This window comes from Malaya genurostris, chromosome 3 (genome assembly GCF_030247185.1).
Source record: "Malaya genurostris strain Urasoe2022 chromosome 3, Malgen_1.1, whole genome shotgun sequence".
NCBI classification, from domain to species: domain Eukaryota; kingdom Metazoa; phylum Arthropoda; class Insecta; order Diptera; family Culicidae; genus Malaya; species Malaya genurostris.
In genome coordinates this window covers 276,106,812-276,131,758 of record NC_080572.1, presented here as the reverse complement: position 1 = coordinate 276,131,758, position 24,947 = coordinate 276,106,812, and the positions used below count along the sequence as shown (strand labels likewise).

General features: G+C 37.0%; 1 protein-coding gene and 1 pseudogene across 14 annotated transcripts in view; both read right to left on the bottom strand.

Moving 5' to 3' along the window:
• Nucleotides 1–1,236: 1,236 nt before the first annotated feature.
• Nucleotides 1,237–3,296, bottom strand: LOC131437993 (putative nuclease HARBI1; annotated as a pseudogene).
• Nucleotides 3,297–6,671: 3,375 nt separating this feature from the next.
• Nucleotides 6,672–24,947, bottom strand: part of LOC131439036 (potassium channel subfamily T member 1) — a 440,000-nt gene continuing 421,724 nt past the window's right edge. For 7 of the 14 annotated variants that reach the window (XM_058609546.1, XM_058609541.1, XM_058609544.1 and 4 more), the window contains 5 exons: nucleotides 20,478–20,498; nucleotides 19,048–19,253; nucleotides 18,692–18,980; nucleotides 18,440–18,625; nucleotides 6,672–9,637 (listed from right to left, as the gene is read on the bottom strand). In XM_058609546.1, the coding sequence (XP_058465529.1) occupies nucleotides 9,347–9,637; nucleotides 18,440–18,625; nucleotides 18,692–18,980; nucleotides 19,048–19,253; nucleotides 20,478–20,498 (993 nt within the window). In that variant the 3' untranslated portion in view covers nucleotides 6,672–9,346. Of the gene's footprint in view, nucleotides 9,638–18,439; nucleotides 18,626–18,691; nucleotides 18,981–19,047; nucleotides 19,254–20,477; nucleotides 20,499–24,947 lie in introns of those variants that run through there. The other 7 variants (XM_058609542.1, XM_058609547.1, XM_058609550.1 and 4 more) reach the window with 3 other exon arrangements.

Below are 24,947 nucleotides of genomic sequence, written 5' to 3'. Positions count from 1 at the left end.
TGTTGAAACAGAGACGCCAATTTCCACGAAAGGAATGTAATGCCAGGACTTTAAAATCGTCTGTGCAACTTACCACTGGTAAACTTCACAAAACTCCCGAAATAATGTTTGTAGAGCAACTTTGAATGTTGAGTGTGAGAAAATGGATACAAAGACACCTATATCTAAAAGCAATGAGACTTATTTTACTCAAAGTTCAAGTAATCCTAGTACTTCGAAAACAGACACAAAGAACAATCAAACACTTCCATCAACTGAACTATCAACCGCTACCAACATACAACAAACTGAGACAAATGATCCTTACAACGACGATGCTAATCACAACAACAGTTGGTGTAATTGTACCTTTCTCATTAACATTTCATGAGAAATGGATGTTTCATAATGGAAATTTTTGATAACGGTTTCCGGAATCGGAATTAGAAGACTGGATTCAATGGAAATATTTTAGAATCAAAAATCTCAGGCATTTGATTCAATAACGCAATATTTGCACGCATTTGAATCAAATAAATTTTAGATTTAATTCAATGAAGTTTTGAAATTTGTATTTATTTGATTCAAATTTTAATTCAAAAATAGTTTTATTCTATTCAAACAATGGTTCAATATATTAGAATCTAATGTGTTCTATTTATCTACGTGCAGAACATATTTTGCTTACAAAGCCAAATGTAACCGATACTTTGAAAAAAAAAATCGGTTTTTACATAAAACTTTGCATAACTCGGAAAGTAATCATAAAATCTGGAAACATAATCAATAGCGTAAATACATCTTGAAAAACCAGCCATCTAGCCATCTCTTAATTGTGCACACACATAGATATTTGCTCACACAGATAAAAATATTTTGTGATTTTACATTTATTTTCATGCACATAATTGGAGCAGGCAATTGAATGGAAATTTACTTTACAAAACCAAGCGGTTTGTAAATATACAATCTTGTTCAATGAAAAACTAAATGAATTTTAATGTAATTTTAGATCAATCATGGTTTTAAATCAGATTTTCGTTTCAACTGATGTCTATTTCATAGTACTATCGGTTTACATGTCGTGTAAGTTTCATCTTTTCTTTCTGTGCAGCTCGTCGAGTTGAATTGATTGGTTTATGACAGTCGGCTCTCCGGGCCTCGGTTCAAGAGTCTGTTTTCACAGTGATTGCATAAACTTTGTATATGAGAAGGGCAAAAAGTCAACCATTCAACTGTAAAGAAGATCAATGAAATTGCCACATGTATGTTATAACTAACTCGAATGGAATGGTCAAGGTCTTCAATAAAAAAGGCTCAACGTGAAGATGTGTGAAAGCGCAAAATTGTTTTACAAACTTGATTTTTCACAAAACATTGTTCAGAATTTCTTCTCGAATTTCATCTGCATCACGTTCATTTTCTTCCACGCCATAAAGTTCTGCACCATACTCTGCATTTGATAAATCTAGCTGGTCGTAATCCATTTTATACTTCATTCGCAAGTTATGTAAAGCTGCACAAACGTTGATTATTTTTTTTTGCTTTTTCAGATTTGTAATGTAGCTGTCTTGCTCCTAAAATGCATCGGAAGGTATTTTTGACTACTCCAATTGATCTTTCTACAGTAATTCTAGTTTTGGAATGAATTTCGTTGAACCTTGTTTGCCGTTCAGTGGTATTTCCTCCTATACGAAAAGGTGTGATTAGAAATGGTGTTAAAGGATAACCAGCATCACCTAGGATGAAAATGAAATCGTTATAAATTACTAGCTAATCCGGAAAGCTTAAGAATCTACAAAGTGCATTCATTAGAAGAATTTCAACCGTTTCAATTCAATCAATAACTCTGTTCTTACCAAGTAACCAGGAGTTTCTTTCTCCGTTCTCGTATCTTTGTCTCAATAATTGATTTTACGAACTGCCGTTCCATACGAACGAGTCGTGGCATGTACGAGGTCTGTTCAAAAAGTTCCCGGAATTTTTTAATTGCGCGCGTCTGGAGAGTCCGGTGGTCAAAATTTTTTTTTTATTGTGTTGGTACATATGTCCCTAATGTATGGTGAAATTTTCAGCTGTATTCATTGTTTACATTCTGTCTTGTAGCGGCTGGTGTAGACGTGTTTTTTTGAGCTCGGCGATTTTTGTTAGTTTAAACAATGGAAGAATTGAAGAGTCAAAGAATTTGTATTAAATTTTGCGTGAAAATTGAAATAAAGTGTAACCAAGTGTGCGAAATGTTACAGAGAGCCTACGGTGAGTCTGCTATGAAAATAAGAAGTGTTTACGAGTGGTATAAGCGTTTCCAAGATGGCCGCGAAGACGTTGAAGACGACGAACGCTCCGGTCGACCCAGCACGTCAATAATCGATGAAAATGTGGGAAAAGTGGAAAAAATGATTATGGATGATCGCCGAATCACTATTAGAGAAGTTGCTGATGAAGTTGGCATATCAGTTGGCTCATGCCATCATATTTTTTCAAATGTTTTGGGCATGAAACGAGTGGCAGCGAAATTCGTTCAAAAACTGCTGAATTTTGATCAAAAAACAAACGCAAAACAAGACTTTAATCACGCCCCAACCTCCTTATTCACCAGATATCGCTCCGTGTGATTTTTTCCTGTTCCCAAAGTTGAAGAGACCCATGAAAGGACAGCGTTTTTCATCGATTGAAGAGATAAAGGCAGAATCGCTGATGCATTACAAAAAGTGACTATCAGGGGTGTTTCGAAGACTGGAAAAAACGCTGGCATAAGTGTATTATATCTAGGGGGGATTACTTTGAAGGGTAACATATAAATATAGACGAATAAATAAATATTTTTTTAGAAAAATAAGAATTCCGGGTACTTTTTGAACAGACCTCGTACCTCGATGATTGGCATCGATATATCGAATTATCAGATTGTGATCGCAAACCTGTAACAATAAATTAGTATGGGTTGTACAAATGAAATTAAAGTATTGATCAAGGTTTACCAACATAACATTCAAACTGTAAAAACCTTTACGATTGTAGAACAAATGTTTATCACAAACAGGAGGAACAATTTTGACATGTGTTCCATCTATACAACCGATTACTCCTGGATATCCAGTTTTTTCGAAGAAACCTATTTTGATCTTATTTATTTCACCATCACTTGATGGGAGCTGTATTTCGACGGGGCATATTTCATTTTCGATTATTTCCGTTGCACGTTGCAACACTTCTGACATCGTTGATTGTGCCAATCCAATGTAACGATCATTTACTACACCTTTCTGGTAGTTTCCTTCGGCGAAAAATCTCAATGAAGCTGCGAGCATGATCATTGCAGGAACTGATGTAGACGGTTGAACCGACGACACGACCAGAAACTTCGAAGAAAATTTGCAATAAAAAGTGTTCGTGAGTGATTCACTACCAGTTACCACAGTATTGAGCGTCCCCTTGTTTATTATGAAAATAGTCTTCTCAAGCAACACTGTTCTGGTTGCTACGGACTAGTTACCAAGAAATTCCAGCGAAGTAAATAAACAAAAAAAATGAACCTTCCATTGCAGAGAAAATCAAAATTCATTCCTTTAGCGATTTCACGGTGAAAATGAAGTACCAGTGCATAAATGTGACATGCGGGCGATGCATACGAGGAGCTCTTGAAGTAAACTGCCTACTTTCAGGAGCACTTTCGAGGAGCTCTTGAAGTAAACTGCCTAGTATCATTTCAGTTTTGTGGGAAAGTATACTACACAATGTTCTTTTTAACCTAATCAAGTTGAAAACAAATATTTTAGGTTATAACACCTACAACGACCGTTGTAATAACAAATCTTCGTGTTAAATGGGATTACCTTTCTTTTTATTTATTATTTAAATTCACAATTGTTGGTACGGTTCTACAAAAAAAAAATGTCAGTTGTGTGTTTGTATTAATGATAGAACGATTTCATTTGTACACTAAAAATATATATCAGATTTTCTAATAGTTAATATACTTATTTAGTCTGGATTGGTTCTGATAAATAAACTGAATGTAATCCGAAATTATTATTATTCTGCATGTCGATCGAATTAGAATATTTCGGCCGAATGTAAAAATTTTCATTCTGCATTTCGATTGAGTGATGCTTTTTTATGGAAATCTCGAACTGGATAGAGAATACAAAATTTGGTATGTGATCAAAAAATTACGATTCGATCGAAATACCGAATAGGGTTGTTACGCAATCTTTAGTCCAGTTTGATTTCTAATAATCGAACCTACACGGAACCACCCGTGATCCCATTTCAACCAGAATATTAGTTGATTTTCTGAATTCGATTGGTTAAAATTTGGTACAACTAATCGATCGTTGTTTAAATTAAACTGTCATTTTTGTTTTTCGATTAGCAGAAACGATGGTTGAAACAACTAATTTAACTGTTTGAAAAAAAAATGCTGTCAATTAGTGAGGACACATACCTTTCAATTTCAACAAATATTTTAGTTGAAATAACTGGTGTTGTTATTGAAACAAAATTCTGTTAGTTGAAAAATAAATCGGTTTTATTTGTTTGTTTGTTTTGAGATCAGTAAAGATCTAAATTCTAAAAAAATACTTCTGATTCGATCGGAAATGATTGATGTAGAAAAACGTTTTTAATCAGCAAAAGTGCCCGGAGGTGCGAGTAAATTAGCGAAATTATTAAATTTACCTAAAATGATGCCTTCAAACGGTTAAACTAAAGTTATGCACTGATAATTTTAGTCAATTTATATGAGCTTGGGTGTATCAACCGATGGCAATTGGAATTTTGCGACGGAAATTCAAACGCGCCATTCAATCGCAGCGCGTTCTGTGCGTTTGAAACCCTTCGCTCCTGTTACTTTTATAAATTAAATTCATGTCAAAAAGCGTTTTATTGCTAATGCATGAACATCATCATCGGTAACAAACAGCTGGAAGTAAAACAGTCTGCTGGAAGTAAATAATGATCGAATTTGAAGCATAAAATTTTTGCGCATACCTGAAAGATTACGAGATGATCATTCATTAACATTTTCTAATTTGTCACCAAATCTTTTTCATCTCAAACGAGGTTAACTTTATCACAACACCGCTGTTAGATCATAAAATAAATAACTTGTTATCATAAAATTCTCAAATCGAATGAACACAATTTCACCAAACGCTTTAACCATCGATGTTGTTTCCATTGACATTTTGAAGCGACGCGAACAGATTTCAACTAAAAAAGTTGTTGATTTTGCATTGCAATTATTGTTTTGCTTTCAACTGTCTCCGGCATTTGACAGCATTCAAAACAACATATTTTTCAACTACTTGAATATATGCAAATCAAAAAACATTTTGGTTGAATCAAAAAGGAATTAGTTAAATCAACTATCGCAAAAATCAAAAACTGCGATATCGCAATTTTATGATCGAAGGGTTCTCCGTGTAGTTTTGGTATATCTGCCTTTGGCATATAAACGTGTCATTAGAGAGCTAACGCAGGTCATGGAGATTGAGCCTGGAACTTAGTTGGAACCAAATTGTGGGAGCCAGTCCAATGCGCAGTGGAAATAAGATGATGTATTCATCCATTGCGACATTTTCTATCAATGATTGGAAATGTTCACCGGTCTTCATAACTTTATATTATTGTGTATAAAACCGGAGAGCTGGGTGCCAATTAAATATCACATTTATAAGATTTTTGAGTACTGGCTGTATGCGTTTCTACATGTTAATTTGATAGACATACACAAAATCAAATATTGGTCGAGTTTAAGGTACGGAAACTGCCAAAAGGAATCAAACTCCAACTCTTCTACAACGATCACACTTCCGTATACTCTTAATGTAGCTATCGAAAACAAGGCACTTTAGGTTCAAGCAGGATTCGAGAAGGATTTGCGCTCAATCCGACGGTACAAGACATGTAAACAACACGTTAATCGAATCGTTGCTAGGATATCGGTAACTATTAGTCCAAAATAACAATTTATCGACCAAGGTTGCCTGTTTAAAAAAAAAATCATGCGAACTCGTTTTGACATTACGAGTTACTGAGGGGTAGTTAAATTTACGATACAGTTTTGATAGACGAGTGGCAGGTCGTGTCATCGGTTGAACTGGGTTAATTTTTGCATCAATCACACCCAGAAGATATTTGAAAATTTTGTTTGAAACTCGAAAGAACTGCCTGAACCTCGAGAATATGTATGCAATACGGTTTCATAATCACACGTAAAGTAAATTATTCCAAATACTTACGATTTCTCCGTTTGATCCAGTGGATTTGATCTGTCCATTATCCGTCTACGTTCTAATGCTAAGCAGGTGTATATTTCCTCGTCTTCACTATCTGTATCGAATCACAATTCTAAACTCATTTTTATTTTGTCTTTTAAATCAAAACAAACCACCAGCGCGATTCTGGACGTCACGCGAAATGAACAGGGTTACTTTGATTGGAACGTCGGCTCACTATCACTTCACGGTGTTTATTTCGATCACTTCACTGTTCGTGATACTGGTAATAGGAAAAATCAAGTGAAGTGACATGTAAGTGAAGTGAATGTGAAAGTGGAAGTGAGAACGGTAATAAGGGTCATTATTCCCAGAAGGCAGAAATTCTCGCACAAAATCCTCGCTAACTATGATCAGGGAAATTCAAACGTAACAGGAGGTGATATTAGTCGAAAGGAGAGAAAAAAAAGATTTTGTTTAATCATAAGAATTCGTTTAATTTTTTGACTCCATTGTTACGAAACTTTATAAAATTAGTTGACTTAGGGTTTTTCTTTCATCTATTGAGATTGATTTATAAATTGTCATTCACTGGTGCACTACTCTACCTTTTGGTTTACTTGATTTAGCCTGCCTGTCACGCACGCCTAGAACTAAACTGAGAACCCGGTCCCGGTATTTGGCCCGCGAAACGGGGTTGTGGGTGAATGTGAATGTTTGTGTAGGTGAGTTCATGAATGTTGTAATCGTTCGGCGGTGTGAGAGACGACAGGGTGATCGTTACTACTGGTCTAAATATTGAAATTGATTAACTTTCTGATGAGCGCTGTGACATATTATAAAAAAAGTTCTAGCATTGTTTCACTGTATTTTACAAAATCACGATCGCGAAACATTTTTACTTTCCTTTTGTTTTTCCTGCTTGTCGATCCATGTTTTCGGACACGAAGCTTCGGGTTGTTCGATTCATGAATTTTCTTTTTTGTCATTTCTAAGGCCTTTTATAGTTTCTTTGTTTCCTTCAAGTTTACGAGAATCATTTAGCATTATAATCTACTAGTTTGCTAAACACACTACGATAGAATACTTTAGTTGGAAAACCACTTGCTCTTCTAGGTCAAGCATTTTTTGTGTTTGTTAGTTTCATTTTTTTTAAATCTATTTTTTGGTGCATTTCTGCCTCAACAGTGTGTGTGTGTGATAAATGCTTCCATTTTTTTTCGTTTCACAATTTAGTGATTAATTTCATAGTAAAGCGTTCACAGTATACCAAAGCGTTTGTTTTGTTTTTCACTTCAAAGATGAAAACGACTGACTGAGATGAATAATGGAACGAAAAAAACGTATTAGTTTTCTACTAGTTTTTTTTTCTCTCTTTTTATTTTAACAAAATTCGATTGTTTTTTTCCTAACAGATGTGTGTGCTTATTTTTAAACTGTACAGTATTTACAATTTTTTGGACTTTCGGCCATAGGATAAAAACCAAGGCAGGAACAAGTCGTTTTGTATCTAGGTTGAGAAAATAAATAGCTTTAATAGATAATCAACAAACGCCTATAGCTTGGGTATTCCTCTCAGTCAAAGCTGATTCACTTGGGATCGGAAGGCCATCCAAGGAAGGAATGGGAAAATATACTCAACATGCAAGGATAACAATTGGCGATTGGCTTTCTCTTCTATGTTTTTTTTTGTCACTACGTTTTAGAATCAATTGAACTACTCGATATCACGTACGTTATGTGAGTTTTCATTGAAATTATTAATTGTGTGCGGTTGTCATGGTAATCATTCGCCATCATGTTTACTTTGAAAATTTATTATGTCTACTCTGATTTCTGGTGTATTAAATTTTATTCGTCAACGGAAACAAAAGCTACTTGGACCACTTGATAGGTTTTTTTTCCCCTGTTACTTGATTCACTTATGGGTACGGTTATGAGAAATTGTGCACACTTCAAAAGATCGTTCCTTTTCAGACGTGCACTTTGTTTTGTTTACCAATGCAGAATATTTACATTTTAACGAACGGTTTGGTGGGGTTGGTTAAAAAAGCTTTTTTAAATCGAAAAAATTATTATCCTCAATTAAACCTGTTAGTGAGTAGCTTTGAAAAAAAAAAAGAAATTTGCTCCCTGGTTATTTTTTACAAACAATCAAACAAATTCCACGGATGGACCTGCAACAATCATAACAAAAAAAAACAGTTTGTGTGCCACGATAAGCCCCACCAACCGTGCATCTTGAATTGATTGAACTTCCCCGGAACTCCCAACGATACGGTGTGTGTGTGTGTGTTCGGTACAAAATCAACAACAATAATCACTGACGGGTTTATTTTCTCTGAAAATAGTCACACAATATTTGGATGTTGGATGCGCTTACGCGGTCCTCGTTTTCTCCCGCAGGATATTATTGTTAATTATTACGACATGTTTCGTTTGCTCCAGTGGCAATATGTACAAATGTCCGTTCCCGTCTCCGTTCCTCCCCCCCAGGTTGTATTGATGCCAATTTTCCCCATAACGGCGGTTTGCTATTAACGGCTAGATATAGCTACAAAATAATCCAAACCAAAACAGTTCTGGTTTGATAACTAGTCTAGTTTTTTAGATAAATAGTAACAAAAATATTGTTCTATGTATAGGGTCTCCTAAATTGTTTTGTTTTCTTCTTTATACATAATCAGATGAACATTTCATGTCCTAATGTCTTCCAGCATTTTTTTTTTGTTGTTGTCAGTTTGATCCCAACGATATTTCGTTCGTAACTCTACGTGTGCTACTTGGTTCGCTACTGTTGATAATAATTACATTCATTGAATGTCACCACTTCAAATCGCCTTGCGCCGATTTCCCATCGTCGTTCCATTACGGTCTAGTGCTGGTGTGCTGTTTGCTGTTTTTTTCTTTGGGAGTTAGATCAATCTCCTAATCAGCTAATCAGTTCAAGCGTCTAAATTGTGCCGGCAGAGAATAAATAGATACTACTGAGAGAGTGTGCTTCCCGTATTGGTTCTAGTGGATACAGCGTTTACTGGCAGATACTTCTAGTATCTCCGGTGGCCGCTACGGGCGTGAGGCTCCTTCTATATCCACTTATTATTACGTACCGCCGAGCGGAGCCTGCGGCCCCACATTAAGTTATATCATACTATCGTTCCGTGGAGGTGCTGCGGCTGCTGACCGGATTCGCCCTGCATGCTGGATAGGTTCGAGGTAGACCCACCGACTAGACCGCCGCTAGCACCACTCGAACCGACACCGCCGCTTCCATTCGAATTTCCGTTGCCGCTGCCGGAATCGTGTATGGTACTGAGCCCAAGCGTCGAACCTCCCATACCGCTGGAAGCTCCCAGAGTCGAAGGATTTATGCCACCTCCGCTACCGAACGGTACCGGAACGCCAATAACGGGCAGCGGTTCTTCCGGCGGTGTCACCTGGAATGAATGAAAGTTTAGATTAGTAGTTCTTTCAAACAGTCAAAATCGGACGATTCGGAGGAGATAGATTTTCTCTGACAAATCGCAGTAGGCGATGATTCTATGTAACTAATGTCGTTTTCGCTTGATGCCAAACCTAAGCCAGTTTCTACCCAAACTGCTGTCAAACCGTTTGTTTGAAGAAAGTTTCGAACCTAATTTCAACGTTATTGAACTGAAAATCGAGTCAGTTTTGAACCTGGTTTTTATATCAGGTTTGCTCAAACACTCGTTGCTAAGTGCGAAATCAAAACAGTTTCGTGAAAAGTGTTTGTTTGATGAAACTACCCTGGGTCAGTTTCAGTTTTCTCAAGCAAAAACAGCATAAGAGTTTCATAAGCTTAAGGCTTATGAACCAAGCAGAAATCAATTCCATTAAGAAGTAGTCATTTTCATAAGCAGTCTCTCCCAAGCTTAAATATCTTATTAACTTGTAATTATTTCGATCCATGGAATGACGTTGTAAATGCGCTTTCATGTGACAGACAGACGTCAGTTAGCTAGAGGTTGAGACGTCAGTTTAACGAAAGGTTGAATTTTAGGTATCACGAGATTTGGCACCCAATTGTATTTGTTCTTAATTTTTGTGTGAAGATGTATAGTCTGGTTTTGCCCCATAACGGTTCTAGATATTTGGGATATTGAGTTGGTCACTTCTACGTGACTTCCTATGAAAGCTAATGCATATTCTTCCAAATCACAGATTGGGAATTGTAGCTGAAGGTTCAATCTACACAACGCACAGTGGGAAAAAATCTATGAAAACCCGCAAAGAATTCTGTAACTCATGAACTAATTGAGATAGGTCAACAAACTAAAGTGTTTCTAATGTAAAAATGTCCAAGGAATTCAATGGAATTCGTTTTACCCCAAATGTACAACAGTTTTGAGGTTTCCTATAACATTCGCTCTGTAACTTGAAACGAAGTCGAGTGCGGTATTCTGGAATAGTCTATTTTCATGTAAAAAAGTCTTTTCATGTAAAAAAGTCTGGAAGTGGCAGGTCGTGTCGTCGCACAGTGAGAAAAAAAAACAGGAAACCCGCAAAGAAATCGGGAACCATGGAAAAAAGCAACAAACAAGAATGTAAAAGATGTTAAAAAAATCTTATGTAAAAAAATCCAAAAAATTCCATGAACTGGTTTTTAATGACCGCACGAATCGCCATCCTGCTCGTTTTACCTCAAATGTTCAGCAGTTTTAGGGTTTTCTGTAGTATTTGTTCTGTAACTTGAAAAGAAATAGAGTGCGGTCGGCTGAAATAGCTTGATTTTATGTATGCCGCACGAAACGTTCTGGTGACTAATTTACCCCAATTCCTCTATTTCATGATATCTTATTGTAAATCGTCCTTAAATCTCGGTAAAACGTATTGGAAGTTTACTAAATCCAGCTCATTTTATATAAAAAAAAGTCTGAAGAATCGAATGGAAGATCCTACACTAGCCGCACGAAACGTTTTAATGACTATTTTATCGAGATTTAAGGACGAACGTTTCGTGTGGCCAGTGTAGGATCTTCCATTCGATTCTTCAGACTTTTTTTTATATAAAATGAGCTGGATTTAGTAAACTTCCAATACGTTTTACCGAGATTTAAGGACGATTTACAATAAGATATAATGAAATAGAGGAATTGGGGTAAATTAGTCACCAGAACGTTTCGTGCGGCATACATAAAATCAAGCTATTTCAGCCGACCGCACTCTATTTCTTTTCAAGTTACAGAACAAATACTACAGAAAACCCTAAAACTGCTGAACATTTGAGGTAAAACGAGCAGGATGGCGATTCGTGCGGTCATTAAAAACCAGTTCATGGAATTTTTTGGATTTTTTTACATAAGATTTTTTTAACATCTTTTACATTCTTGTTTGTTGCTTTTTTCCATGGTTCCCGATTTCTTTGCGGGTTTCCTGTTTTTTTTTCTCACTGTGCGACGACACGACCTGCCACTCGCTATTCAAAACTGTATCGCAAACTTAACTACCCCATTTGAACCGAAAATAGCGAAACTTTTCTGGCCACCCGGCTCATCGAGAGGCTTGCTCTGCGTTTTACATTTCTCTCCATGCTCTCTCGTAAATGTGCAAAATGACTCTCGATGTGGCCGGGTGGCTAAGAAAGTTTTGATATTTTCGGTTACAAGTTTGATTACATCACATAAAATCCAATAAAGCTACCGCTTGTTTGGCAGCCTTGCTGAGCCGATTTTATTTCTCTCTCATGTTTCGTTACGTCACCAGGAAACTGGAGCAGAAAAAATGGCGCCGCCATAGAAATCGACTTATCTTCACAAAAATAACATTCACTTCATTTTATCGCGACAACACCTATGTTTTTATGCACTTATCGCATCTAAATTAAATTATCTAGACATTGTCAGGATAGATTTTTAATCCATACTTTTGAAGGCGAGATATTCAATGAACATGTTGAAAGACGGCATTTTCAGCTATGCAATTCTTCCTTCAGAAAAAAAATATTCCCGATCGCTGAAGTCAATGAATCATTCTGAAATTTTCACAGAATAATCTAAACTAATTTTCTGAGAGATTGTCAGTTGGGTTTTTTTGACATTCGTTACCATTCCTGAGAAAATCAGATTTGAAGCGTGAAAATAGCTCTCTAAAACACATTCATCGCCGTTTTGCTATTAATCAGATTCGTTGTGTAAAAATTTGTGCAGGCGTTCTGAAAACGAAACAAAGAATTCAATCGTTTTTCTTCCTTTTGTATTTTGAAGTGTATTTGATGTCAATAAATGCTACCAGAGAACATCAAAATGACGGGCATGAAATTACACTTAACCTAAAACTAATAAATTCTATAACCAACAACAAATGTGTCACAAATGTACTTGGAAAAATTACATGCGTATACAACTATGAAATGGAACTACTGAGTAGCTACCATAGGGACGGGACTCGAGCCCGTAACCCATCAATTAAACTACCCTGCATGTGGAACACACGAAGAAACAGCCTAATTGAACAGACGCCAGGCAGTTCAATTATAGTCATATTGAACCTCTATGGCAACCCTTCCGCCAGCACTCATAAAAATCGTTAAATTTGGAATTAGTGAAATTGTCCCTAATGAAATCACACATTGACGCAAAACTAGTTTGGTGATAGAATTGAATTATGCACACATGTTGCATTGTTTAATTCTCGCGGTAGTTGTTTTATTTTTTTGGTGAGTTGCAATTAATAAACTAATGGCCTAAAATCTTAAAGCCTAAAGCCTAAAATCTTACAAAGTTGTCTTTCCGTGCAAAAGTTATAAAAGCTTCAAAAACGACAGAAAAACTATTATATTATTTGTCAAAATTGATTGTAGCTGTCATAGAACAGGTAGTAATGGCTGAAATAATCACAAACCGCTTATGAATTTCAATTCAAACCCAACGGCACTCGAATTCCGAAACAAAAAAATCATTGCAAGCCATCAGAACTTAGCTTAGAAAACTGAGAAAATTTATATAGTTTTGACCATCAATTATTCAAAATTTAAGGTTATATCAATGCAACCTGAGCATTGTATGCCCGGTTTCTCGTATTTTGAATTCGCACTCCGAAATAGGAAACAAAGTCGTAGTCTTACGTTCGCACACTGACATTATATTAAATTTGGATCTCCCAGTAGCATATTTCGCAAATTATCTAATCTTTAGTGGAAGGGGAACCTTCTCAATGAGCAAAACAATCACGAAAAATGTCCGATTTATAAAAGCTAAAGTTCTAAAATGCGCACTGTTGAGAATTTTTTTCGCAATTCGAAAATTTAATTTTTGTTCTTCAAGAGGATCGCAGGTTTGCTCTCTGCGAGTTTGCTCTTTGGGAGGTCCAAGTGTAAGATATCAAAAACCCAAAAAAATAACTGAGCTAACTGTAACTGAAAGCTCTAGCTTTCGAGCAGAAGGTATATAATATTCCGAGTGAAAATTTTTGCTTTCCGCACCATGTTACCAAAAGTGACCATTTTCGCCCCGGTCTCCCCTAATCATTAAAATTGATTAAAAGTGGTTTGTATTTATCTACATCTAATCTAATATTATTACGCTACGAAACGGGCATGGGTCCGTTGGTTGAATATAATTTGTGGGTCTCACATTTGACGTAGGACCACGTCTTTTTTTTACTACGCTCACCAGGGTGCATTTTTTTTAAGTGTAACGAAATTACTCCAGATTTGATTTCTCAAGAACTTTCTCCTTGTTTGAATATTTTCTCTAATTCTTTCACGTAACGAATGGAAGAAGGTGTAAGATTGTTATTAATAGCACGTTTATTACGTAAACATTTTTGAAATAGTGAAAAAGTTAGTCCACACACCAAACATCTAAATTAACCGAATCTGTAAGCTTCAGTCTATGATAATCCATGAACATCCTACATCGAGTTCGCAGGCTGCCATCTACCTTAATACAGTGGAACACCACCCGGCATTATTCAACTGGTGCTTCAGTCAGTGGTGAATATAAGAGTTCGTTCCTAAAGCCTAAACTCAGAAAAACAAAAATTAGTTCTTCTGTGAGCATATCTGCTAATGTACGTTCGCAGTGTGAGTTTCGTTTCAAACAAGAGCAATTGCGTCATCCAGGTGCTGGTCGTTTGCATTGGAGAAAAAGAAAACGAAAAGTGGACAACGATGGGGAACATTACACATAATCAGCCGTTCTAATGGCTCTAAATGTTTTTTTAAAGAACTGTTAAGATTTCTTCCATTGCAAATCGGAGGTAAAAATCATCAGTTTAGTGCAAATCTAGAATAGTATGATTAGCTTTGTGTACTTTTCGCAGTGCGCTAATTTCCCGTTTCGGACCATAGTGCATTGGCGACATTTTCAGTGGAAAATTCCATTCTTCATACAAAACAACTTTATGGATTTTTCCCACTTTTCCGGCAAGTTTTCCTAATTTTTTTGATGTACGAACCCGGTGGGGGTGAAAACTGATCAAACAAAACAGAATCATGTAAATCCGTCCATCCGTTCTAACGTGATGCGATTACAAAGAATGATCTCTGCATTTTTATATATATATATAGATGGTGTTATAATTAAGGTTTGAGGACAGACGGTCGCGTGTTGAGTTTTAAATCGACCACGCGGCTCGCTCAATTCCCTTTGCGCATCGTATTTCTCTTGTACTCTCTCGTATATGTGCAAACTGTACCGGGATGCCAGCATACATGTTATTATTTTGATGAGAAATTTTATCACATAAATCTATCGTATGGGTTGGACATTACATGGATTCCAATGAACAATGAAAAAATATTGCGAAACAAAAAATGTGTTTATATACAATGAAACGTCTGTGTGTTTGGCAGCCTTGTCGAGCCAATTTTATTTCTTTCTCCTTTTTCAGAACGCTATCAGGAAACCAATGCGAAAAAAATGGTGGATGCATTGAAACTGACTTTGTTTCACAGAAAAGTACAAGATTTTATTTTTATCGCGATAACATATATGTTTTTAACACATGGATCAATAAGTCCCGAGACTAACAATGGAAACAACATTTTTTTGCAAAATTTTTTTTTATTCATCAACATAATCACCTTTTAGGGTGATACAATGGTTTCAACGTTTTTCCAATTTTTCAATACCATGTTTATAAAAAAATTTATCTTTCGCTTCAAAATAAGCTTCAGTTTCAGCGATGACCTCCTCATTTGAGCCAAATCTTTTTCCCTGGAGCATTTTTTTAAGATCAGCAAAGAGCCAGTAGTCACTGGGGGCTAAATCTGGCGAGTATGGGGGGTGGGGAAGCAGATCAAAGCCCTAATCGTTCAATTTCGCCTGCTTCCTGAATCATCTACTCGTTGCTGTTTTTGTTCCATCGAAAGCAATCGCGGCACCCACTTGGAAAAAACCTTTTCCATGCTCAATTTTTCATGAAGGATACTAAATACACTTCCATATGATATCTGTGTCATCTCAGCAATCTCACGGAGCTTCACTTTACGATCTTTCATTATAATTTTTGTCACTTCACTCACATTTTCCGGTGTAACGGCTTCCACAGGTCTACCCGAGCGTTCCGCGTCATTTGTGTCGGTACGACCACGTTTAAACTCGGCGAACCACCGATAAATCGTTGCTTTTGATGGACAAGAGTCCGGATAACATTTTTCAATCCATGGTTTCGCTTGCACGGTGTTTTTACCCATTAAAAAACAATGTTTTATCAAAACACGAAACTCGGTTTTTTCCATTTTTCAAACAAACTACAAAACGACTTTACTCCAACCTCGATAACTCAGCTGTTTCTGGTCGGATCGACTTAAAATTTTGACCCGTTTCAAGCAAAGGTTAGTACTCTAGAAAGACGTGGTAACTGGTTTACTACGAGCGCCATCTCTCCTTTAGTCACGGGACTTATTGATCCATGTGTTATGTACTAATCGCATCTAAACTAAATTATCTAGACTTTGTCACGGTAGATTTATGATGCAAGCCTTCAAAGCCGAGATATTCGATGAACAAGTAGAAGTATGTATTTCCGAGCGTTCCAATTTTCAGCAGTTCTTCAGTCAGAAAAAAATACAACACGACCGCTAAACTCAATGAATCATTCTGAAAATTTCACAGAATATTCTCAACTAAATTTCGAAGACATTGTCAGGTGGGTTTTTTCCTATATTCTGCACCGTTTCCAAGAAAATATAATTTGAAACGGGAAAAAAGTAAAAAACCTACCACTTTACGGTACTGTCCTCAGCCCTTAAATATTCAAGTATCTCAAGAACAGCTACTTTTGGAAGAAAGGATATCATGAACAAATTTTACAGATCGGCTGAAAAGTTCGTATCGTTTCTATGAGAGGGCACCACTAGAATTAAATCAATACAATTTTCAGTTAGTACCAACCTTCAAAAGATACGTGTATAAATTTGACAGCTGTCTGGTTATTAGTTTGTGAGATATTGCATTTTGAGTGAAGCTACTTTTGTTATTGTGAAAAAAATGGAAAAAAAGGAATTTCGTGTGTTGATGAAACACTACTTTTTGATAAAAAAAAGTGCCGCCGATACCAAAAAATGGCTTGATGAGTGTTATCCAGACTCTGCACCGGGCGAAGCAACAATTCGTAAGTGGTTTGCAAAATTTCGTACTGGTCATATGAGCACCGAAGACGATGAACGCAGTGGACGTCCAAAAGAGGCTGTTACCGATGAAAACGTGAAAAAAATCCACAAAATGATTTTTAATGACCGTAAAGTGAAGTTGATCGAGATAGCTGACACCCTAAAGATATCAAAGGAACGTGTTGGACATATTATTCACGAATATTTGGATGAGAAAAAAAATGGGTGCCGTGCAAAATGGGTGCCGCGTGAGCTCACAATCGATCAAAAACAACAACGAATTGATGATTCTGAGCAGTGTTTGGAGCTGTTATATCGAAATAAAACCGATTTTTTTCGTCGATATATAACAATGGACGAAACATGGCTCCATCACTTCACTCCGGAGTCCAATTGACAGTCAGCTGAGTGGACTGCACGCGATGAACCGAACCCAAAGCGTGGAAAGACTCAACAATCGGCCGGTAAGGTTATGGCGTCTGTATTTTGGGATTCCCATGGTATAATTTTAATCGACTACCTTGCAAAGGGAAAAACCATCAACAGTGACTATTATATAGTGTTATTAGAGCGTTTGAAGGACGAAATTTCAAAAAAACGGCCTCATTTGAAGAAGAAAAAAGTTTTGTTTTATCAAGACAATGCACCGTGTCACAAGTCGATGAAAACCAGGCTGAAATTGAACGAATTGGGCTTCGAATTGCTCCCTCATCCACCGTATTCTCCAGATTTGGCCCCCAGTGACTTTTTCCTGTTCTCAGACCTCAAGAGAATGCTCGCTAGTAAAAAATTTAGAAGCAATGAAGAGGTAATCGCTGAAACTGAGGCCTATTTTGAGGCAAAGGACAAATCGTACTACAAAAATGGTATCGAAAAGTTGGAAGATCGCTATGATCGCTGTATCGCCTCTGATGGCAATTATGTTGAATAATAAAAGCGAATTTTGGCAAAAAAATGTGTGTTTCTATTAAACGATACGAACTTTTCAGCCGAACTGTTATTGCCTTTAACCTGTCGAATAAAATTCTACTGTTTAAAAGATTATCTTTCAACGAGAACTTGAAATTTCGAATATATCTGTAAATTGTTTCAGCTGTAACTTCTTCATTTTTCAAAAGGCACGGATGGGATAGCCATCAATCTGTAGGTTTTAATAACAGCTTTAAAATAAAAATTATCAAAAAAAATCGAAACCCTGATTTTATTTTATTTAACTTTTCCGGATTATTTTGTAATTATTGAGAATAAAATCAGAAATTTTTTCCAGTGTATATATTTTTTAATAATATATATTTTAGTACCCAATCGATTCCCTACAACTACTTCCTGAGCGCCATTTTTGTACAATTAACAACAACGATTTGAAAAAGGCAATTTTTGTGAAATGCAAAAATACATACGCCCTTTTTAAAAATCAGTCGTGAGTCGGATTGACCTCTCCATCGGTTCAAAACTTATGGTTTGCCAGCACTGAAGCCATGTGCAAAGTTTCATCCAAATCGGAGAAGGTCGATTCTGATTTTGTCAATTTTTCGTCTACTCATTCCTGGAATTGCTCATTACCTACTCCAGGTTTTTTAAGGAACTTTGATCATTTTTACCACACTGTTACGATGTAGATAACTAGCTCGAATACGGTTCGAGGTCACTTCTCGCCACTTACCTCCAATCCAATGCTTCCGTTGAGCGCAATCTTGATCGGGTTGCTGTGATTCGTCGCCTGCATCAGTGTCGCGAAGTGACTGATTCCGATCTCCTCCAGCGATGATTTCCGTCGGCCCGTGTTGCCAATGTTCGGCAGTCCCTGTCGCAGTGAGTTCGATCTCCTCAGCAGTATGTCACTGTCGATCTACGGAGGAGAACAAAACAATACATCGAAATCCGATGGTGCGATGAAAAATTTCCCAAAACATACCCGCAAGGAATTGCTCCTGCCCCGCATCTGTCCCATTGCATTAGGACTATCTGGAAGAGACAAAGAATTCGATTTTGTTGTGACCAACGGGGGAGCCCGTGGCGTTACGTAACCTGACATCGGCTGAGGGCCACCAATGGTGTTCAGTCCGATGCCCGATCCACGCCGGGAACCGGCCGCCGCCGCTGCCAGATTGATATTGGAGCAGAATGATATGTTTGATTTGCGACGGGAATTGTGCCGTTCGAACGTTTTCTGGGCGGAGAATGGTGACGGGCGCACGAGGTATCTAGGAAAAGAGAGAAAAAAAAACGAAATTATTTCTTCATGCGAAAATGAAAACATAAGAAACTTACATAATATCGCCCTCCTCCAGCTTCAAGTCGCATGACGGATTGATAATCACGTAGGACAGATTGTTCCGCTTTTCACTGACGTCATCATAGTCAATGCTCGGTAGGTTCAGGGACTCCATGCGACTTCGGACCAGGTTCGCTATCTCCGCCCGTTCGATCTGCTGCATGTGATTGTCGCGCGCTTCGTCGGCCATATTGATCGAGTACTACACGCAAACAAACACATTCAAGCGGATCACGATTTCCACGTCACCCGCAAAAGGGAAATAAATTGTTTCATTACACAAAACCCAAAACACCCCGATAACCAGACACATTTTGACAGCAGAAGAATATGAATGGGGGGAAAAAGAAGAAAAAAAACATCATTCAATTAGTTCGGTTTGATTACCGGGAGCATTATTTTCGGTCGGGGAAGGGCAATTAGAGCTATCGAAAATCCGAGGAGGCTTATAGGGGAAGGTGCGCCATTTAAGGTGAGCAGTTAAATATCTAGTGTTTGTTTAGCTGTACAAGTAGTTAGTAACAGTTTCCTGTTTGCGTTTTTTTTTTCGTTTCTTCACAAATTAAAGTAGCGACACAGAAACGGCACAGAAAAAAAAAATGAAACTCTACACCCAACAAAAAACAAACAAAACAAAAAAAACAGGTGTTAGCATTCATTCATACACTAAAATAGACACTGGCAGATAAAAGGACTGTCCGAACTGCGGTTTTGGCGGACAGACCGGTTGAATTTGTGCAGTGTCTACGCGTGTCAACCAATTTTGCTAATTTTGCTTGGCCTACTTCGATTAGTGAAAGCTTGTATGAAGGAAGCACAGGAAAAAAAAAACAAAATGGTTGAGTCATTCCAAATCGGATTTTCTCTAGTTTCAAAAAAGTGACCGGAACGGAATGTTAGTTGATATGATGGCATGACATTGTGAATCCTTGGATGGAATATGCTGCAGGAAAAACTTTCCGAAAGTGTGTAAAAAAACTGGTTGTCAATCTGTTGATGAATTTGTCGGATTTCACGGATGAGATTGTATGAAAAACTAACAGCATTTCAACAGTTTGATCCCAATGAATGTTGAACAGGATAATAAATTTCGGCACTAACTATTTTTCTACAGAGCAGATTCATGACAGCAAGATTTAGCTGGAAAGTACTAGCGAGAAACTTGCAGTTTTTTTTTCGATATCAAATTAAGAAAAGATATTTTTGACTATATTAAAATTTGAATTTAAAGCAGCCACCTTAATGAGAGTTTTTGGTTTTTGGTACGTACGTTTTGTGTTTTCGTTTTCAATGCATTTGCTGTGCCAGGAACCGAACCTCTCGAGGACGAAAATTAAAAAAAAACAGGGATAGGGAGGCATTCGCAATCACAGCCAAACGGCAACTCAGTTAGTGTGTAGGTAATATTATTAGTGCACATACTTACCCTTGGCAAGGCTTGCAAAATCTGAGTGATGTCTGTTATTGTTTGGGTGGTTTGTAAATATTGTAGCGTGTTTTTTTACGTTCTACATTTTTTTATTGAATTGGCCACACAGAACAGACACAGTCTGTTTCGGTTTTCAATAAAGTTTGGCAACCAAAACCACTTACATATACTGACGATGTTCAGGACCAATAAGTCAACTGTCAACAACAATTTTGTAAGTAATTCTCGTCTTTGTTTCATCCAAAATGTCTGTTTAGAAATTGTATTTTAGTGATATAACAGAAAGTGTCATGCCTGCTTAGCGCTTTGTATTGAACTGCCGAGTTTCGTTAGCTGTTCTATATGACCTGCTAACGCACTGATGAGTCGAAGACGAAACGTAAAAACAAACAGTGAATGAATACAGGTGGCTTATTGGCCGTTATCCAAATTGGTTTTTAGTTCGACAGCAGAAGTCTGTTCTCTGTGGCTTGGGAATTGTGGAAGTGTAATGTTGTGCAGTGTGAATGTGTTGGATGTTCGGTGCATTTTGAATGTGCCATTATGTCATTCAGGTAATTTTTTTTTCAAAAGCGCTTTTCTAATAATAAAGAATAAGTGATCGAGACTGATTTCAGATAATATCACTGCCATTCTTTCGTTTCATTTTTTTTTTAATTTCATATTTACCAAGACGGAAATACTTGAAAACTTGGAGAAATTAAACTACATACCCAGAAACATCACATATTAGCTCGGAAATAAATTTTGAGCTCTCCCTACCCTTGTGGCAAATCATTGACACTATCAGGAATCAGAACTAATTGGCTCAAGTGACACGTTTCCCTAGTAGTTTGGAGATTTGTGCTTTGCCGTGCCTTCGCATCAATTTCCTGATGGGAAGGAAAGGATAAAAGGAACATGGAAGGGAAATGTGAAGTGTGTGAGAGGGGAAAACGGCACACTTAATAAGATTTTCTGAGAGGATTCAGAGATTTTACAAAAGTGACTCGGAAGAATGCAGAACGATTCGCAATATGTACCTTATGATCAAAAAAGAACCGGAATTTTCATTTTAAAATTCCCGCGCTTGTCCAATCGGTAAACTTTTATTCTCTAAACGTTGGCAACCCCTTTTATACACATTCTGTCAAATTTTGACGCATATCGTACGATTAGTTTTTGTTTGGCGTCTATACAAAGAAGTTGAAAAATTATCGTGTGGCGATTTTTATAATGGATGAAAATTTAGAACAACGTGCGTGCCTTCGAAGCGCCATTCGGTCGATTGTTGTGCGGTTTCGACGTCATATTCATAGATCCACACTTCATCACCAGTTATGATGCATTCGATGAATGTGGGGTCACTATCTGCGTTGGAAATCATCTCTTTGGCCACATCAACACGACGCTGTTTTTGAATATAATTCAACTTTTTTGGCGATTCACCAAAGGCCTTTTTTAACATTTTCAACGTTTCGGAACACTTTAATCCATTTGCAACACAAAATTTGATGCACGCACGTTGTTCTAAATTTTCATCCATTATAAAAATCGCCACACGAAAATTTTTCAACTTCTTTGTATAGACGCCAAACAAAAACTAATCGTACGATATGCGTCAAAATTTGACAGATTGTGTATAAAAGTGTTGCCAACGTTTAGAGAATAAAAGTTCACCGATTGGACAAGCGCGGGAATTTTAAAATGAAAATTCCGGTTCTTTTTTGATCATAAGGCATGAGCGGAAAAAAATTCGGCACTCCATAAGGAATGCCAAACAATCTGTTGGAACTTTTTAGGGTAGAAACAGAATCGATCTATTCACTCCAGGAAGAACGATGAACTCCTTTGACTATTGCTCCTTATCATATTGGTTGAGGAACGATAGAATATCCTTCAATTTTAGCTCACCATTCGCAGATTACACCATGTCTGGAGAACCAAAAACCCGGATACGTAGTTGCATCATTGCGGGACAGTTACATATCAGATGCTGTGAAGTAGGCAATCGCACTTCCACAAATCACAAAAATAATACTTAGCACCCTGAATAGAAGCCTTGTGATGGTTGAGTTTGTAATGACCAGTCAGAGCTCTGACCAGAATCGTGCCATGATGCTTTGAAAATTGCAATTGACAGCTCAGACTTAAATCTGGTAAAAATACAATTGTTTGAGAGCAAGTTTGCAAGCTGCGCCACTCGCTGGCATGTTCGGATGTGAGCTCTAGAACTTCGTGATAAAGCTAGATCTTTCATTCGTGGTACCAGCTCTAGCCAACTAGTCAACTTTCCAGTATCCGAATTATCAACGTCGGGTGAAATCCCAACTGTATCTTCCATCTTATGAGGTCCTGTCTCGTAGGATGAAGATTCAATAGGTACATCATCCCGCATTTGAAACTCTTATACTTGAGTGAATTACGTATCCATCTCAATAAGCCAGTTGTTTACACTCTTCTCTAACCACTTGTGCAGTTGTTTATTCGTTTTCATTAGTTGGTTTCGAAATGCGTGGACTTTCAGCAGAACAACGTCGAAGAATTGTGTACAAATGGTGCACAGAACGCGGACTGTCACTGAGAAAAAAAAATGGAAGGAGTAAGTGAAAAAGTTGTGCGAAATGCAATCAGGAAGTTCGGTGAGGATAACACCTTTGTGGATAAACCGAAAACGGGTCGAAAAAATGGTCCGAAGGCGTTCGAGCAAAAGAAGGAGGTTTCAGTTCGGGATTTGGCCAAAAAAGTGGGCACTTCGAAGTCAAATGTTCTTCGTGCTTCAATGAACAGCGAAATATACATCAAGGAATGTTTACAAAAACGACTTCTACCCATGATTTGAAGCCACAAGGATCCTGTTGTATTCTGGCAAGATCTTGCTTCTTGCCACTACTCGAAATCAACGGTAGAATAGTATACTACCAAAAATGTCACTTTTGTCCCAAAAGACATGAATCATGGCAGGAAACATGGCTCGGCAGCCGAAACCATTCAACAGTTCGAAAGGATATCATGAACAAATTTATTGCCTTTAACCTGTAGAGTAATATTCTACTGTTTAAATAATTATCTTTCAACGAGAACTTGAAATTTCGAATATATCTGTAAATTGTAATTGTAACTTCTTCAGTTTTCAAAAGGCACGGATGGGATAGCCATCAATCTGTAGGTTTTAATAATAGCTTCAAAATAAAAATTATCAAAAAAAACCCTGATTTTTTTTAATTTAACTTTTTCGGGTTATTTTGTAATTATTGAAAAAAAATCAAATTTTTTTTTCAGTGTATATTTTTTTAGAGTGCCCAATCGATTCCCTACAACTTCTTCCTGAACGCTATTTTTGTACAATTAACGGTTTCCGAGTTACAACGATTTGAAAAAAAGCAATTTTTGTGAAATGCAAAAATACATACGCCCTTTTTAAAAACCAGTCGTGAATCGGATGGTCAAAAGACGGTCAAAGTCTGTACTGACTTTCACTGATTTTTAAGAGCTAACGTGTCTTCGAAGAAGTTTTACAAGATTATATTACGCTTCTTTTTAAAATGGCACCTTAATTTTTGTTAAGGGGGTAGCACCAATTTCGAATAAAAAATTTTTTTTTCACGAAAAGTTATTTTTTCTATCTCATTTTGAAGAAAAAACATTTGAAGTATTTTTGCTGAAGATCTGAATAGTGAAAAAATTTTTTTTTTTAGATATATTCACTTTATTTTAAAAACAATTTTTTTTATTTATCTACGTAGAATCTACCTCTATTACCTAAATATCTACTACAAAGTGCGCGTAAATACCCATAAACATACTTGTGCTTGCACGCGCAACATAAGCAAATTGTTGAGATTTTTATTTTGTTTACTTTTTGACAATTAACAATTAACAATATTATAAAAAATCTAAGTGGAACCGGAAGTCGGATCCAAATGATATTCAGGAATTTTATATGGGATCACAAGACCTTTCATTTGAATCTAAGTTTGTGAAAATCGGTTCAGCCATCTCCGAGAAAAGTTAGTGCAAAAAAACGTTACATACACACATACGCACATACACACACACACACAGACATTTTGCGTAATCGACGAACTAAGTCGAATGGTATATGGCACTCGGCCCTCCGGGCCTCGGTTCAAAAGTCGGTTTTCACAGTGATTGCATAACCTTTCTATATGAGAAAGGCAAAAAAGGAAAAATGTTTTCCAGTCAAAATATGAAAAAGTATTGCAAAAGTACAAACCTTCACGAAGAGATTTCATTTTTGAACGTGTAAATAAATTGAGTTATTGCAGAGCAACACGTTTTTTAAGACGATATGTTGATCGTGCGACGCTCACTTAGAGATGTGCGAAGCAGCTCATACCGGTGAGTAGCTCCGAACCGATCAGCTCACTAAAGGGAATCGATTCAATGTATCAGCTCATCATTTAAATTGAACTGAAGGTTTGTTTTGAGTACCGTTTTTTTGCGCCGTTTTTGTTTCATATGCAT